The sequence below is a fragment of the Juglans regia genome, chromosome 8 (assembly GCF_001411555.2).
Source record: "Juglans regia cultivar Chandler chromosome 8, Walnut 2.0, whole genome shotgun sequence".
NCBI classification, from domain to species: Eukaryota; Viridiplantae; Streptophyta; class Magnoliopsida; order Fagales; family Juglandaceae; genus Juglans; species Juglans regia.
This window is the reverse complement of record NC_049908.1, coordinates 9,773,222-9,789,846: the sequence shown is the minus strand read 5'-3', so window position 1 is coordinate 9,789,846 and position 16,625 is coordinate 9,773,222. Positions and strand designations below refer to the sequence as shown.

Here is a 16,625-nt window from a genome sequence, read left to right as displayed (position 1 = left end):
CTTGGAACCATAGTAGAATACATAGAAAATTGAGTTAAATGTGGGGAGATGGGGGAAAAAAAGAACCTGAATATTCAATGGTCTAGAAATGATACTCTGCTAGATTTACGTGCAACTGAGACTTGAGATTTTCTTCAAGGAGGAAATTAAAGAAAAAAAATCATCTCTATTCTGGGAGGTTTAGGGCATGCGAAGAAGAAGATGAGAAGAAGAACCTACTTTCATCTTCGCGCTGTAGGAAGCTGCGTTCGTTTGTGCGAAGGTACGGCCACTTGTTCTGAATAGTGGCCGGAAGATGAAGGGAAGGGAGGGCAAAAATAATACGAGGTCGTTTGGTGTATATGAAACGCACAGTTTCATTTGTACACATAGATGCCAATTGCGCAGGAATTCTCCAGCTGGTTGCAACAAGAATTTTTTTTAATGAAAATATCCACAAAATATAAAGGGTACTGCATGATGTCTAAAGTTGTGTTTGGGTAGTATAGTGATGAGATGACTTAGTTACTATTTATTATTTTATTATTACTTTTCACATAATTTTTATTATTTTTAATACTATTCACTACTATTTAATATATTATTATTATTTTTCACTACTATTTACAGATAATTTGAGATCACCTCACTATCTAAATGAACCCTAACTCAAGAAAAATGTCTCGAAATTTTCGATGTGCCTTGCTTAGAGAATAACAAAGAAGAGGGCTTGCACTCTTTGGGAAGAATAATGTCTCATTTGGTTATACAGATAAGATGAGATGATAAATTTGTAAATAGTAGTGAGATATTATGTGAATAGTAGTGAAATAATTTACAATTAAAATGTTTTATGAGGTTTCAGAAAATGAGAGAGAAAAAATTGAATAAAAAAATTGTAAAGTTAAAAGAGAATTAGAGTATTATTTTTATTTTGAGATTTGAAAAAGTTAAAAATTATTTTTTGTATTTTTTTAAAAAATTTGAAAAAGTTGTAATGATTAGATGAAAAAGTTAAAAGAGTTGAAGTTTAAAATTAAAAAGTAAAATTCCCAACGTACCCTTGTGATTCCAATAAATCACCTACCAATTTACTTGAACAAATTGGTTAGATCTTAATATTAGGATTATTTAAATAAATCAAATACTTAAAGTAAATCAAATACTTTGTTCAACATAATGATTGGTTTTGAAGGGAAACCCTTTAAAAAACTCTTTAAAGGTAAAACCCTACGAGACAACCAAACTCAGGAAAATCAATCTTTTTATTTGAAAATTAATTATAAGAATTTATCAATTACAAAATCTTTACAACTTGACTCTCTTACTTGCCTAGACAAATAACCCGTTTGTCTTTTACCGTGGTAGCAGCTAGAACCTCTGGCGATTTTCAAATATTTCCTCCTAAAACTCTAGGGGCTGAAGTCTAATCACCCGATCCTCCACACTTGGAGCACGATCACACTTAAGGAGAGATGAAAATCAAAGTGAAAATCCTCAAGATGATTTTCCCTTCATAAGTACACGAAATATATCTCAATGATCCTTAATAAAAAACCTTTGAGATTCATGAAACCGAATCCCTTTAAATATTAGATCTGAAAGAGTAGTTGTAGTAGGATTCTGCTAACACGTAAAGTCAGTCACGAGAACGTTTCCTAAAGGATTGCTAACATTTCGCGATAATTCTTCTCTGTAGTTACTGATATGTATTCAGCTTCTGTTCTGGATAATTGTAGATTTTTTTGAATTTGAATTTCACGTTACTAACTTATCTAACCAACCTTAAAGACTTCTAGATAAACTCAATGTTGTTCAAGATAAAGTCAACAATTGTTTTACATTCATTCAATTTCAAACTTATAATGATAAGATAAACTTTATCATTTAGTCATCTAATCCTAGCCAACTTTAGCATTTACAAAAAGTATTTGTGATTGAATGGTGAATGAAATTGAGATAAGATTAGATGTGATGAGATGAGATGGTTTGACAGATTTTTGTAACCAAACCATGCCGAAGACTATAGGGTCACCAACCTCGTTTTGTGCCATCTAATTTTATGGACCCTTATGATTTTTCATGGGCCTTGTAGGCTATTAACTTTTAAGAAAAATTATTAGAACCATTGGTCACAAATATTGATTACTAATTGGGGAGGTCCTATTCATTGTATAATTTGATTAAAAATATAGAAGATTTAATTATCTCATTATAGAAGTACTCCTATATGTAGGGTTGTATAGAAACCGACGGGACCGACCGTCGTCGACGCGGACTAGCCACCAGAGTCTGGAATTGGCCAAAATCGACAGAGAACTAGTTTGCCGGCAGTATAAATTTAATGAAATCGACACTAGCTGGTTTGGTCCCAATTTGAACCAAACCCAAACTGCCTAACCGGCCGATTATATATATTTATATATATATATATCTTATGTAAAACGTCGTTTGACTTTATAGTTTAATACCCTCCCTCCCCCCTTCCCTCCCCTCTCATTCTTCTTCTCCCTTGTGCCTTTTGGCTTTAGGGTTCTCAGACTCTCTCTCACCTCTCGCGCATAGTCGTCGCTACTGCGAGTCTCTCATTTCTCATGTCGTGCAACCTCTCCCTCTAACAACCAACAACATCCATCTCGTCCTCTCTCTCACAGAGTGTAGCTCTCCTCCATTAGGTGTTAACCTCTCCTCCCCCCCTTTCCCTTTCCCTTTCCTCCGTCACTCATCTTGTCGCCCATGGAAAAATCTAGGACATCAAGTGGTTTATTGTGTTGAATTAATGGTTTTGTAACTTTGTTTTGTGGATTTGTTGGGTTCTAGTGAAGCGGTGATGGAAAAACTAAGCTTGTCCATTTTTGGAGTCTGGTGATGGAAAACTGATTCCCAAACCGCCGAACCGATCGATACTGACCGTTGGATTTCGGCCGGTTCTCTTTCTCCCTATCGGCCAGTTTCGGTTTGCCAACACATGTATTGAGGTTTGCCAAAGAGAATTTATGGAGATGTAGTACTGGAGAGGTTTCGAGGTCATGCGTACAAATCTTCAAGCAAAAGGTCTTTATTGGAAAGTGATAGAACAGCTTAGGGAGGGAGCCAACAAAGCTATATATTGTGAAGATGTATATATACCGCAAAAGCCCCACGGCCTATACATCACGAATCCCCGACAACGAGGGTGAATCACATGCATGCATGGTTATTAAGCTTGTAGAAATTACTCTGATTATCATTGATCCTAGTGATCTTATTTCAGCGTAGTAGTACTTATACGTACTATTGTATATGCAAATGTGGTTTTGTTTAAGACATAAATATAAAGATGGGTTTTAAGTTTAGACACATGTGATATACTTGCAATCACCATGAGGTTCATGTTTTGGAGGTGATTACTATTGTTAGTTTTCTTGTGTAAATTAAATTATTCTTTTGTTTTTCAGTTGAATCGGAAAATTTACCTTCGACTTCAAATAGTTATGGATTAGTAATGGAACAGCTTGCAAGCTAACTTGCTAGACTACTGTCCCCAAGTGTTACTGATCTCATCAAGCTATATATATATATATATATATATTATCTACTATATATATAAGTGCGAATATGAGATGAACAATATTTTCTTTTAACAATTTTTTTCATATTTTGCCCCTGTTTCTATTTCCAAATTTTTGTTTTTCCCATGGTCTTCTTCCCATTTTGCCCTTGCTTCTATTCTCAAATTTTCGTTTTGCCCCTGGTCTTCTCCCACGCGTGAGCCCCCTCCTCCCCTCTCCCTCGTCCGTTTCTTTGTCCCCTCCAGTGCACCGCCACACTCTGGCGTGGCCAACACTAACCCTGTCATTATCTTCCCCTCTGGCCGTCGTCCCTCCCCTTCCAATCTCAGCCCATCTCGTGCCACTGTTAACCGCAATGAGGGAATCCAAGCAGTGACCCTTTTTTGTTCCAGCGCCGCCGTTGGCCACCATCTCTTCACCACACCACCATCGGCCCTCCAGCCACCTAAACCACCCAACCTCAGCTCCGATCCACCACCTTTGAAGCCCCTCTAGCTCATTTTTCGATTTGGGTATTTTGGCCTCCAACCGCTGCCCACGCCGCCACCCGTGGCCAACCACCACCACATTTGCTTCACCAACGCCTCTAAGTCATTCCCTAACCATCCCAAATCTTAGTTTGTTCCTATTCAAAATTTGGCCTTTTGAGACCCATGACCATATTCCAAAATACATTGTTACGTTGTTGTGCCGCCACCTCTTGCACCTCCTTGATACTTCAAAAATTATATTTCATCACTGTAAGTAATTTTTCAAAAAACTTTGTGAGATTTGAATATATTTTTGCACTAACAAATTTTCTGCAGTCTAGTTGGTTGTGCCAGTCTCTAAGTCTGAGGAGTATGAGAGTCGGTTGGATGTGAGAATGTGTTGTTTATTTAATTGAATTATGCTTGCATGCATTTATGTTGTGTTTGGCATCACGACATTTATTGCATCAGTTCATGCATGCTCTATGTCGTAAATGAAAACTGGGTTTTCATGTGAGAGATGATTTTTGTGTATGTTTGAAATGAATGGATTGAAAGAAATAAGAGAAAGGAAAAGAACTTGTAGAAGTGGTAGCAAGCAGAGACGATGGTAAAGTCTCGCCTATGGTGCATGCAGTAAGGATGGTGGTAAGCAGGGATGGTGGTAAGTCCCGCTTGTGATTCTGGGTACAATGCAAGCGGTAGGAATGGTGGTAAGTCCCGCCTTTGATTCTCGCCTACAGTGTTAACGGTAGGAATTGTGGTAAACAGGGATGATGGTAATTGACTCACTCAAAAATGAGCAGCACAAAGGCTGTCCCAAGTGCAAGAGGATGTTGCGTAATAATTAGGAATAAATTCCTAGATCGTCTCCTCAGGGAAAGTTACTTAAAATTAAACTCGTTTAAAATGGTAAAAATATTAACAAAGAGAAAATAAAAATGATACTATGTGCAATGAATGGAAGAGTGCAACGAGAATGAAAAGGACACTAGTCATAGACTAGATTCATACTTTTAGCTTTTTGAGTGTCGAAATGAAATGTAAAAGACTAACAAATTGAAATTGACAATCAAAGAATCAACTAAACCAAACAATCTTAATTAATCTAAAAATTAAATAATAAAACTGAAATTATTTAAATCCTAATTAAGTTTTAATCAATCTAATATGCAATAAAACTAAGAGATTAATAAAACTAAACTAATAATTAAACTAAATTAGAAAGTAATTGATAAAATACGAACTAAAAATTGAAAAGTCCTAAAATCAAGATTATAGGGTTCATCCTTGTACTCAAATCATAAATTCTCAAAATCAATTTATAGCAATTGTAATCATTGTTAAAGGAAAACTTAAATAAGCGAGAAAAATAAATAACACGAAATAAATAAACAACTAATAAAATGCCCAAAGGTCTACGCCAAATATCTCAAAAATACATCACAAACTTTAAACTAAAATTAAATAAATAGTAGAGAGTGAAAAGAGCAATCCAAATAGATGGAGATTGAGGTGGTCGGCAATGAAGGAGAAGGCTGGAGCGCGACAGTTGGACCCTTGGAGGAGCTCTTCAACATGTGCGGCGTTTCCCTTATGATTCTGAATAGTGAATAAAAAAGAATTTTGTCTCTTGTGCGGCGTTCTCTTTTTACGTCTTTTTTTCTTTGCTTTTTATATCATTTGTTGCTTTCGTCCAAGACTCCAAAAAAAAAAACATTTTTCTTTTTGCCTTTTGCGTCCCAGGCCAAAAAGCCCTCTTTTCTTTTCCGTGTGAGTACTCCGTCTCATGGCGAAAGAAAAGAATATTTTGGGTCCCTTTTGACTTTTCTTTTCCTCTTTTTATGCTTTTCATTTCTTGACCTATAAAATCAATAGAAATTAGAAATAAAATATAAAAAAAAAATATAAAAAATATGTTGTGCATGTGAATGCACATTGTCTAATTAAATCACAAGTTATAAAATTAAACATAAATCATGTTATTGACCAATTTAGAACACAACTCGGATTTATTCATCTTAACCATTTTTCCATCTAAAATCAATAATAATGTAATGAAATAAATAAAATATATTGGTTCTAAATGTATAAAATATGCAATAATTCAGCTCAATCTCACTCATTAACTAGGTTTTTGCTAATCTTTGCGTAAAATAGTAAAAATTAATTGATATGAATATTGCATAAAGATCGAAATCTAAACAGAAACAATCAAACACAATTTTGAATTCTCACAAAAGTGACACCAAGACTATCTCAGCAATCTTTTTTCAAAAACGGGAAGTTCTCAAATCCACCCGCGCTAATAACAAGAGATCCAAAGTTTTTATTCATTCTAGCCATATCATTTGTATTTAAGACATTTTTTACAGCATCACTCACTTTTCTATTGCATCGAAAGAAACGAGATTTCTTTGGACTGGGGCCGTGGTTATGTATGTTATGAACTGTAGTCAACCGAAACTTTCCCTCAGATTTTAACACATTGATATTTGTCTTACATTCAGTCTTTCCTGTCGGACGTGGATTGACGATATTCAAAGTTCTATTCCGGGCCTTCCCATCGCGGGCACAAGCAAGGGTGACATATCTAACAGTTTTATCATCTCCATTCTCAGTCCTTTTTGTCATAACTCCAAACCTGTATTTCTTACCATATTACTTATAATAATTTATTAAATCTTCCAGGGAATTAAACTCCATCCCCGACTTTGGCTCCTTAATCATATCATCACAATCCACATTCTAAGATGACCCAACATTGCCATCATCGGTTTCCTGTGCATTTGGTCTATCCTCATTACTTTCTTCAACCCTAGATGTACATGACGCATCAGTTTTACCCCCATCAAGTCTATTATCATCTAAACCAACTAGTCTGCTCGTAGCGGAGCTTCTATTGATGAGAGGACTCAAAGGTACAATGTCATGTTGAAGTGGATAACCAAAATTCTACAAAAAACACAAAAGAAACTGCAATTAAACTCCTAAAAAGAAGCCAACTTATTAAAAATTATCTTAGATAAATATAACCACCTGAATGTTGATTGGATATTGGTTATCAACTGGATATGGCAAAAAAGCCGGTGACCACGCAGGCACTGGTCCATAGTAAGCAGGCATGTAATTTTGGATGTTTAGACAAGTTGATGGTATGTCCTAACATGTTATTACATAAAGTTATTGATGTATTCTGAAATTTCAATATCAACTCAACAAATTCCAATGTTATTGATATATTAAATGATATAACATACTGCGGATGGAGGATTTGAGTTAGATGGTGTTACTGTAGATGGTTGTTCTTTCCTGTTTCTCATGCTGAGAGGGAGACAAGTGCATTGTAAATATAAATATTGTATAACTCAAGTCAATCATTGCAAATCTATGACATTCACATCCGAGTAAGAAATATAACCAATTTAAAATCCAAGTAAGAAATCTTTACATTATTTTTGTTGACAAAGTTATCCAGAAATATGAATTTGATCATCTGAATCTCACAATTATTTTTAGATCAATATATAAGACAAAGTATTTTTAGATCAATGTGTAACTAGCATGTATTTTTAGAGCAATATATAAGTGCAAACTTGAAAAAGAAGAAACAAAGTTGACCCCAACAATAAAGTAAGAATTCTATTACGTACAGTGCAACTAATGGCATTTGTTTTCTTCCTATATATCACAAATATAATTTATAATCTTGTCATGAAGAACAATGTCGCCACCAAAATATGTTCACCAGAACACTAATTAATGAACATGAGTTTGAAGCTTATAAAAAACATAAAAACAACTTGCACGTTTCATGTCATGTTTCGAAGTCTTTTAATCTTTAAAAAATTACAAGATGAATGCATTCTAAATTTTTCAAAACCACTACACATAAATTAGCAAATGATTTCAAGTTTTTTTAGCTTCTTTTAATGGTGTGTTCTAGGTCCCTTTTCTTTTTTTGAAAAGTAGGCCCTCAACAAATTTCTTCAGCTCAGCTTTAAAAAACGAGTTCATAAGAAATTTGTTATCTCCATTAATGCTATAAAAGTAATAATACGAATACTTGTTATTATCCACCAAAAATGATGTGGAAAAAAAAAACAAAAAATCTTAATTTTTTTTTCACATCATTTTTTAACACTTTTAAATATTTTTTTAAAAACATTTCACAATATTATTAAGCAATTCACTAAGTAAAAAATAATTAAAAAAATATTAAAAAACAATCAGGAAAATCAATCGGGATCGGGCTCCCTAGCATTTCCCAAAAGAAAAAATAAATAAAAAAGCAATACTATTGGCTTTGAGTCTTTGACCATGCATGCATATATAATGTGCCTAATGCTGAGTGTAAATTTAAATTGAGAAATCAGAAAATTAGATCAGACTAGATTGGTTGGTCTGATTTTGAACTGATCTTGTCCGATTTTGATTCTGTAGTTTTTAAGACTGGACCAGACCAGTTGGGAAAAAAAATTAAAAACTAATTTTATATATATAAGATTTAAACTATTATATATAATATATAATTATATATGAAATTTTTATATATAATGAATTATATATCATATATCAATGCACTGTGGTATATAGTATTCTAATATAGTTATTCTAATATATAACAAACACTAAATTTACAGTAATACTATAGTTATTCTAATCACTATAATTAATGCTAATATTTATAATAATACTATAGTCTAATACTATATTACTATTAGTAAATTAGTAATATACTTTAAGTCTATGTATAAATTAATATATAAATCACTATACTAAATAGTCACATATAAAATAATGATATAGTAATACTAATAATAAATTACTATACTAATACTATCACTATAATACTATCAATAATATAGTTATAATAAATTAAACTCACTAATATAGACTATTGTTATACCAATATAGTTATACTAAATCACTATAACTAATATTAATATATAATTATACTAATAGTCTAATATTAATACTATTATATAGTCTAATATATTATATAGCTATAACTAATACTAATATAGTTATACTAAATCACTATAATTAATAATAATATATAGCTATATTAATAGTCTAATATTAATACTATTATATAGTCTAATATATTATGTAACTATAACTAATACTAATATTTATTCTAATACTAATAGTCTAATATAGATTATAGTTATACTTGTGCAAAATTACTGATATATTTATAGACTTATAGTATAAGATTTTAGTCTAATTAGACTATTAGCAATAATTTTGATATTATTACCAAACGGCGCCGTTGCACCTCCAGTCTCCCAAACCCTAAGACCCGCCCCTCTCTTCCTCACTCTCTCACTCTGCCTCTCTGCATCTCTGCCTTCTCACGCTGCCACGGCCCACGCCGTTGCACTGTGCACATCTCGCCGTCGCCCCTCAGCCTGAGTCCCCTCCCTCTTGCCGTCGCCCCCTCAGAAACACAGACCCGCTCTCTCGCCGTTGCACCTCCCCTCACGACCACACCTCTCGAGCCGTTCCCGTCGCGCACACAGCCCCTTGGCCCCTCTCTCAACGCTGCGCTGCCCTCTCTGTCTCTCACCGTCTCACGCAGCCCTCCCATCCCTCACGCAGCCGGCAGCCCCTCTCTCACGTCTCTCTGTCTTCGACGGTAATTTTTCTTGGAACAATCTCGGATGTGTATATCATTTTTAATATCATTTTTAATCTCCGTTGGTTTAATTGTTATGGGAACATTTTTGTTTCAAAGGTTTATTGGTTAAATGGGAACTTTAGACATCTTTGAGAATTTTCGTCTAGGTGTTGCTCGTTGGATTGTTTGTGCATCTTTCTTTGAGGTCAGGATTGTTTAGACATATGCTCCCAGTTGTTAAAAGAATGCAGAACAGAGAAGCTATTTTACTTTGGGTTGTCGATTTCAAACAGAACAAAGAAAGTCTAATACTTTCAAGTTGAATGAGACTCTTACGTCTGCAATGATATCTCCCATTTCATCTTTGGAAGTCCGCAACCCAACCATATGGAAGCTTTCAAGTATTATACATATGAGTTGAATGAAAGCTTTCAAGTATTAGACTTTCTCTTGTATGACTTCCAAAGGTGAAATCTCGCAACCCAACCATATGGGACTTCCAAGTTGAATGAGACTCTTATGTCAGTCCCATATCTCTTGTATGACTTCCAAAGATGAAATCTCCCATTTCATCTTTGGAAGTCCGCAACCCAACCATATGGGACTTCCAAGTTGAATGAGACTCTTATGTCAGTCCCATATCTCTTGTATGACTTCCAAATATGAAATCTCCCATTTCTACTAAGTCAAAAATGAAAAATAAAACATCAACTGAATTGTAAAAAAAACCTACCTACCAGTTGGATGCCCTTTTGAAAGATTTATTTGCTCTCATACATAGATGGATTCAAGACATTAAAAAAAAAAACAGTTAAAATCATCTTCTTGAGGATCTTTATTTGTCTAACGTCAACAGTGAAGATCATTATTTTTTATAAACTTACTAAACATATTATATTCTTTTCTAGGAATTTGTATTATAAATTTTGTAAAATTTTTGTGTTTCTTAAATTTACTATTATTATTCCTTTCTTAAATCATTTTTTGTAAATTTACTAAACATATCATCTTTTCAAAGGGTTTATGCAAATGTGGGGGCAAAGAGCAGCCTTTTACCTCTTAAGATAGGATACATTCCCAAGCATTGTATTGGACTCTCATCCATAAACAGTACTGTTCCCCAAGAGCACCTGCTTTCATATTTAGTGATGAATCTGATCTGTAATAATATTCTAGCTAGGTATCCTTTTGATGCAGTTTCAGATTCCATGCATTTGTCTTCAGCTATTGGTCTCTCTCTCACACATTATTTGTTCCAAGTTCTAGATTGCTAGCTACTTTTAATGATTTTCTCTCTCACAAATCTCATGCATTCACTAAATTAAATCTGGAAAACCGGACCGAACCGGACCGGAACTGGTAAAACTGGATATACCGGTTTAGGGGGGTAACTAGTGTGTAATTGGTTTTTGAAAATGCAAAACTAGTACATACTGGTTCGGTCCTAAATTTTTTCCAAAACCGGACCGGACCGGTTACACCCCTAGCCTCAGCCTTTGGTACTGGTGAAAATTCCTTCCAATATTTACATGTTTTTTAATGAGGGCAATGCAGCTTGTATATATATAATTTCCTCAAATCAATACATGTAAGTGCTATGATCATCAGAAGATGATGGTTTATTCTTTTCTTTTTTCTGCAAAAATGGATTCTAAATTGGGACACATTGATCAACTGAGAAAATACATATATATTAATATGTTCGAAGATTGATGAAATCAATATTTATTATTATTTTGATATTTTCAAGAATATTGTAAAAGCTAGATAATAGTTGGCATTCTTAAAACTCTCACAACCACCTTGTCATACAAATTAAAATTAGGAATTGATGAGCGTAAAATCTCCTTATATATTGATAATTTCCCTCCCCCAAAAGAAAAAAAGATCAGGGTCTAGGAGTGGATAAGAGATTACGATTTGATCTTCAAGAATATTATATATAAAACGAAAGGATCTGCCTTCGATTGCATTACTTTTTCCTCTTTTCTTATTGGGGGGAAAAATGCTCCAGATCTTGATTTTAAGTATTTCATATTCTCCGCGCCCATAAAATATTTATGGAAGTTTAAGATTTTCACAGTCGTTTAACAGCCAATATATAATAAAATTCTACCCCTTTCGCCCCTACTGATCTTAATTAAGACATGCATTTTCCTCTAGAAAATTCTTATTCATCTAAAAAAAATTAGTGGAGAACCTGTAATAATCCAGATCAATTTCTTCTCATTTGCCAGTTTATTTGAAGCTATCCCAATGGAGTACAACCATGTGCCCTCCTCTCCGGTACCTATTAATTTCTTCTTGGTCTTTTTAGTTCAAACGCACATGCAGCATGCATAGTGTTTGTTTAATTTTCTTTAATTTCTCTTGAATCATGTTCGTTTCGTCTCCTCTACATGCAGATTTGTACCCTAAAAGTGGATATCAAGTGTTGTGATGAGTGCCTGATTAAGTTGAAGAAAAAGTTGCTGAAAACTAATGGTGTGCATACTTATATATATATATATATATATGCTCCATTTTGATATATTTTTCTTTATTTCTTCACGTCTTGGTCAAAGTTTTTGCAGTCACATATAAAGAGATCTGATTTTTTATACATATATTGGACTAGGAGTGACTTCCGTGGACATTGATTCAAAGAAAGGGAAGGTCACAGTTATGGGTGACATAGACCCTAGGATACTCATGCAAATGTTTGAAAAGATGGGCAAACCAGCAGAGCTTTGGTCCTTTCAGAAGTTCCCCTTACAAGACGAGACTAGTGGTTGTTGTAACAAGAAGAAAAAAGAAGTTCGGAGGTTTGCATGTGATGATGATGATATGGATGATGTTTCTTATGTTCCTGAGGATGAATACTTGTTCAAAAGGAGCAGTACTGCCACTCGCAGGCCGATGCGCGGCAACAACCATGGTCAGGATTCATTTAGCCAGATATCCAATGCCCCTTTCTTTCGAAGTTCAGGGTTGACACCGCTGCCCCCATCTCAATTGTCAACAATTTTTCCTAATCCAATAATATATTCGGGTCCATCAGGTTATTATCGACCACCACTACTATCACTATCACGACCAGCATACGGATATGGATATGACTATTTTCCATCAAGGACATTAACAAAATATAACCCTATGATCCACTATACCAGTTATTGGGACAATTACCGCCTCTCACCCTGACATATATATATATATATATATATATATATATATTAGAGTCATGTGAGTTGCATTTATCATGCATTGCTATTAGGGTTTATCATTTATCTAAAAAGTAGGCTAGATGAGTTAATTTGATGATAACTCATTACTCATGTCTCTTAAGTAAGAACACCAATGAGAAGGTTTTTTTAATCATTTGTTCTTCGGACGTGATGGTTTAAATTTTACTATATAACAACTTATTTTGCTTCTGTTGTGAATAAAGATAGAGATTATTCGATCCTTATTAACATTTATTTAGAAGTGATGCATGATTCAGTGAATAAATCGATCATATATCAAATGTGTGTATTGACATTTTCACTGTCCTCATATGAATGTAACATTATATCCAAACTGCTTAATTCTCTCCCAAAAAGCCTATGATGGAATTTAGCACATTTTCTTCAACTAGTCTGAGACATTAAAACAAAAGGGGTAGCAGAGATAATGTATGCCGTTTACACTCACAAGACAATCGTAAAAACAATTCTGTCCCAAGTAATACCATAAAAATAAAAAATAAAAAAAATCCGGAAAACTACAGGTAGTAATGATGATGTCTGCAAGGGAAACAATGAATCAGTAGAAAAGGTTACACTTAACAGGAAGGCAAAATCCATTACTCCAAAAGGAAAGAACGACTATGCCTGCAATTACATTAAAAAAATACAGAAATTAATCATGAAAAAAAAAAAAAACATGTCAAGGTGTTTCCAGAAGTTGATATCTGATAAGTAATTCTATATGTAAGAGCATATACGACCAACCTTATTTGCAATATTGTTTGAGAGCCAGTCGAGTCCCTCATAGAGCCCTTCACCAGAAGTGGCACATGTGCTCTGGATATACCTGCAATATTTTGTGTATACGGAATGAGTGAAGGCCAAGCTTATCAGTTATCTCAGCAGCGTTCATAGCATTGGGGAGATCTTGCTTGTTTGAAAACACTAGCAACACAGCATCCCTCAACTCATCCTGACAAAGCAACAATGTCCAACATATTAAGCAGCATTTGAAGTCCTCTAAATGATACAACCTCTGGCTTCAACCACACGGTCTCGGTCATTGCTATCAACCACAAGTATAAGTCCTTGGGTGTTTTGGAAGTAATGTCTCCATAAAGGACGGATCTGGAAGTTATATATTGAAAATAACCACTAGAGTCGTCGAAAAAGAGTTGTACAGCAATTGAATCTTTTGTGATGGAAATAATGCATCTCAGCATTCAGGTTATATGATCTAGAGAGGTCTGACTTCAATCATTGTATCTCTGCATTTATAAATTATAACATAAAAAACCATACAAATTTTTATAGTTTAAGCTTGGCGTAATACTGGGTGCAAAAGCGTGACAAGATATGAGCACCAGCCTGCTTAAAACACCATAATTCTCCCCATGCATCTGTAGCATACCATATGATCATAAGCGCATTATCATGCTCATTATCATACATGCTCAAATGTGATTATGCTAAATTCTTATGGAAGTATTCCAACAAGCACTAGAAGCAATCATTTTCAGGCTAAGAAAACAATCATCTCAAAATTCAGATGTAGTTAGAAAAATCACTTTCGTCTCTTTGCCAAGGTAAGTTATGTGAAAAGTAAATCTACAAGTAAAAAAAGAGGAAATATCAACAGCCATTGAAGGGATTCAATGTTCTATAATAAAACTAAATTACATACCTTGTCCTGACCCCCAACATCCCAAACGGTGAAGCTGATGTTCTTATATTCTACAGTCTCCACATTAAATCCTGATCAAATATAATTGGGAAAAAAAGTGCAACCCACACAGACCTCCTTTTCAAACAATCAGGTTAGATTAATTAGAAAAAAATATCTGCAACAGTAAAAATTACAATTTGCCACCCAACAAGATATATATATATATATATATATATATATTTCATGATAGGGGAACCACCCCACGGCAGAGCCATTAGGACTCACCCATGGAATCTAAATCCACGGGAATACTTGCACAGCAACCCACTACCATGGCCTCCCACTTAAATGGTAGTTTGATCCCAGGAGGAATTGAACCTGTGGCATGGGGCTCATGTGCACACGTTCTCCCTTACTACTTGAGAATACAAATTTTCGAGTGCCTTGGAATCAAATCTAGAAAAAAGCAAGCTTTTTCCAAAAACAAACAAACAAACAAAAGAAGAAGAAGAAGAAGAAGAAGAAGAAGAAGAAGAAGAAGAAGAAAAGAAAGGGGGAAATTTAAAAAAATGTTTAAAGATGGTGGCATGAGAATTTCATTGGCGACTGATATATGGGCATCGATACAGAATTTGAATTATATGTGTCTAACTACACACTTCATTGATAAGGATTGTAAATTGTAGAAAAAAATCATTATTTTTGTTTAATCCCAAATCATCAAGGGGATACTATTGGGAGATATGTTGAGTCGTGCTTGCTTGCTTGGGGTATTGATAGAATATTTACTGTAACTGTTGATAATGCAAGTTCAAATGATACTGCAATTTCATATTTGAAACAGTTTTTGGCTGGAAATATGTTGGAGTGTAAGTATATGCACATAAGATGTTGTGCTCATATATTGAATCTTATTGTGAATGAGGGTTTGAATAAGTGCAATGATGCTATCACAATGGTTAGAAATGCAGTTAGATATGTGCTTTTATTCCCCGCAAGATTAGACAAGTTTAATAGATGCACAGAAAAAGAAAAAATTGATTGTAAAAAACTGTTGTATCTTGATGTATAACCACGATGAAACTCAACCTATATGATGTTGGAGGTGGCTGAGAAGTTTGAGAAGGCTTTCAAGTGGATGGAGAGTGAGGATTATAATTTCATCTTTTACTTTGATGATGACCCTGAGCTTGGGCACATGGGGTCTCCTAAAGCTAGGGAATGTGAGACAATGCGCGTGTTTGTTAAGTTTTTGGGAATGTTTTATGATGCTACTAACAGATTTTCTGGGTCTTTATATGTGACATCCAACACTAATTTTCTGGAGATTTGTGATATCCAAAATGAGTTAATTATGTTGAGCGAGAATACTAATAATTGTTTGAGGAGTATGACCATAAATTAACATGAGAACAAAATATGATATGTATTGGGTGTCATTAGACAGGATGAACTTGTTCATATTAATTGCAGTCGTGCTTGATCCACGAAACAAGTTATGGCTTCTTATTTTCCATTTGAAGAAAGTTCATAATGAGTTTCATGCTGAGGAGTTGGTGTCGAGTGTGAGACAGATATTAGCAGATTTATATGCTGAGTATAATGTTGTATTCGGTTCCACCACTAGTACCCAAGAACATGAACCCCCTCCTCCCGCCATCTAGAATCATGAATGATAGTGATGGCAAATATGAGACCAAATGGTTCTACGAGTGGTATAAAGTATCTTCTACCATGAGATCTACTATTGCCAAAACATAAGTGGATCGATATTTATCAGATGGTTGTGAGGCACTCAGCCCATCATTTGACTTCTTGAGTTGATGGAAAATTAATAAACCTAACTATTTTATACTCGCTAGGGTTGCATGAGACTTATTGGTCATGCCTGTTTCCATGGTTGCATCCGAGTCGGCATTTAGTACGGGAGGTCGTGAGCTTGATCATTTTCATAATTCGTTAGCTCCGAAAACAGTTGAAACACTTATTTGTACTCAAAATTGGTTAAGGCATTCGTCAACAACCATTGATATCCGAGAGGCCGGCTATGGATAATGTGGAGAGTTTCATAGTAGAATCGGGTAAAGTTTTCTTTGTTTTCATTGTAATTTAATTTTAATATTTTTT

The 16,625-nt window shown here is 34.4% G+C and overlaps 1 protein-coding gene across 1 annotated transcript; it reads left to right on the top strand.

Moving 5' to 3' along the window:
* The first annotated feature begins 9,282 nt into the window (after positions 1-9,282).
* Positions 9,283-13,343, top strand: LOC108993695. The gene is made up of 4 exons (XM_018968679.2): positions 9,283-9,641; positions 11,861-11,909; positions 12,029-12,107; positions 12,241-13,343. The coding sequence occupies exons 2-4, from the start codon at positions 11,880-11,882 to the stop codon at positions 12,804-12,806; spliced, it is 675 nt and encodes a 224-aa protein (XP_018824224.2). The 5' UTR covers positions 9,283-9,641; positions 11,861-11,879; the 3' UTR covers positions 12,807-13,343.
* The last annotated feature ends 3,282 nt before the right edge of the window (positions 13,344-16,625 follow it).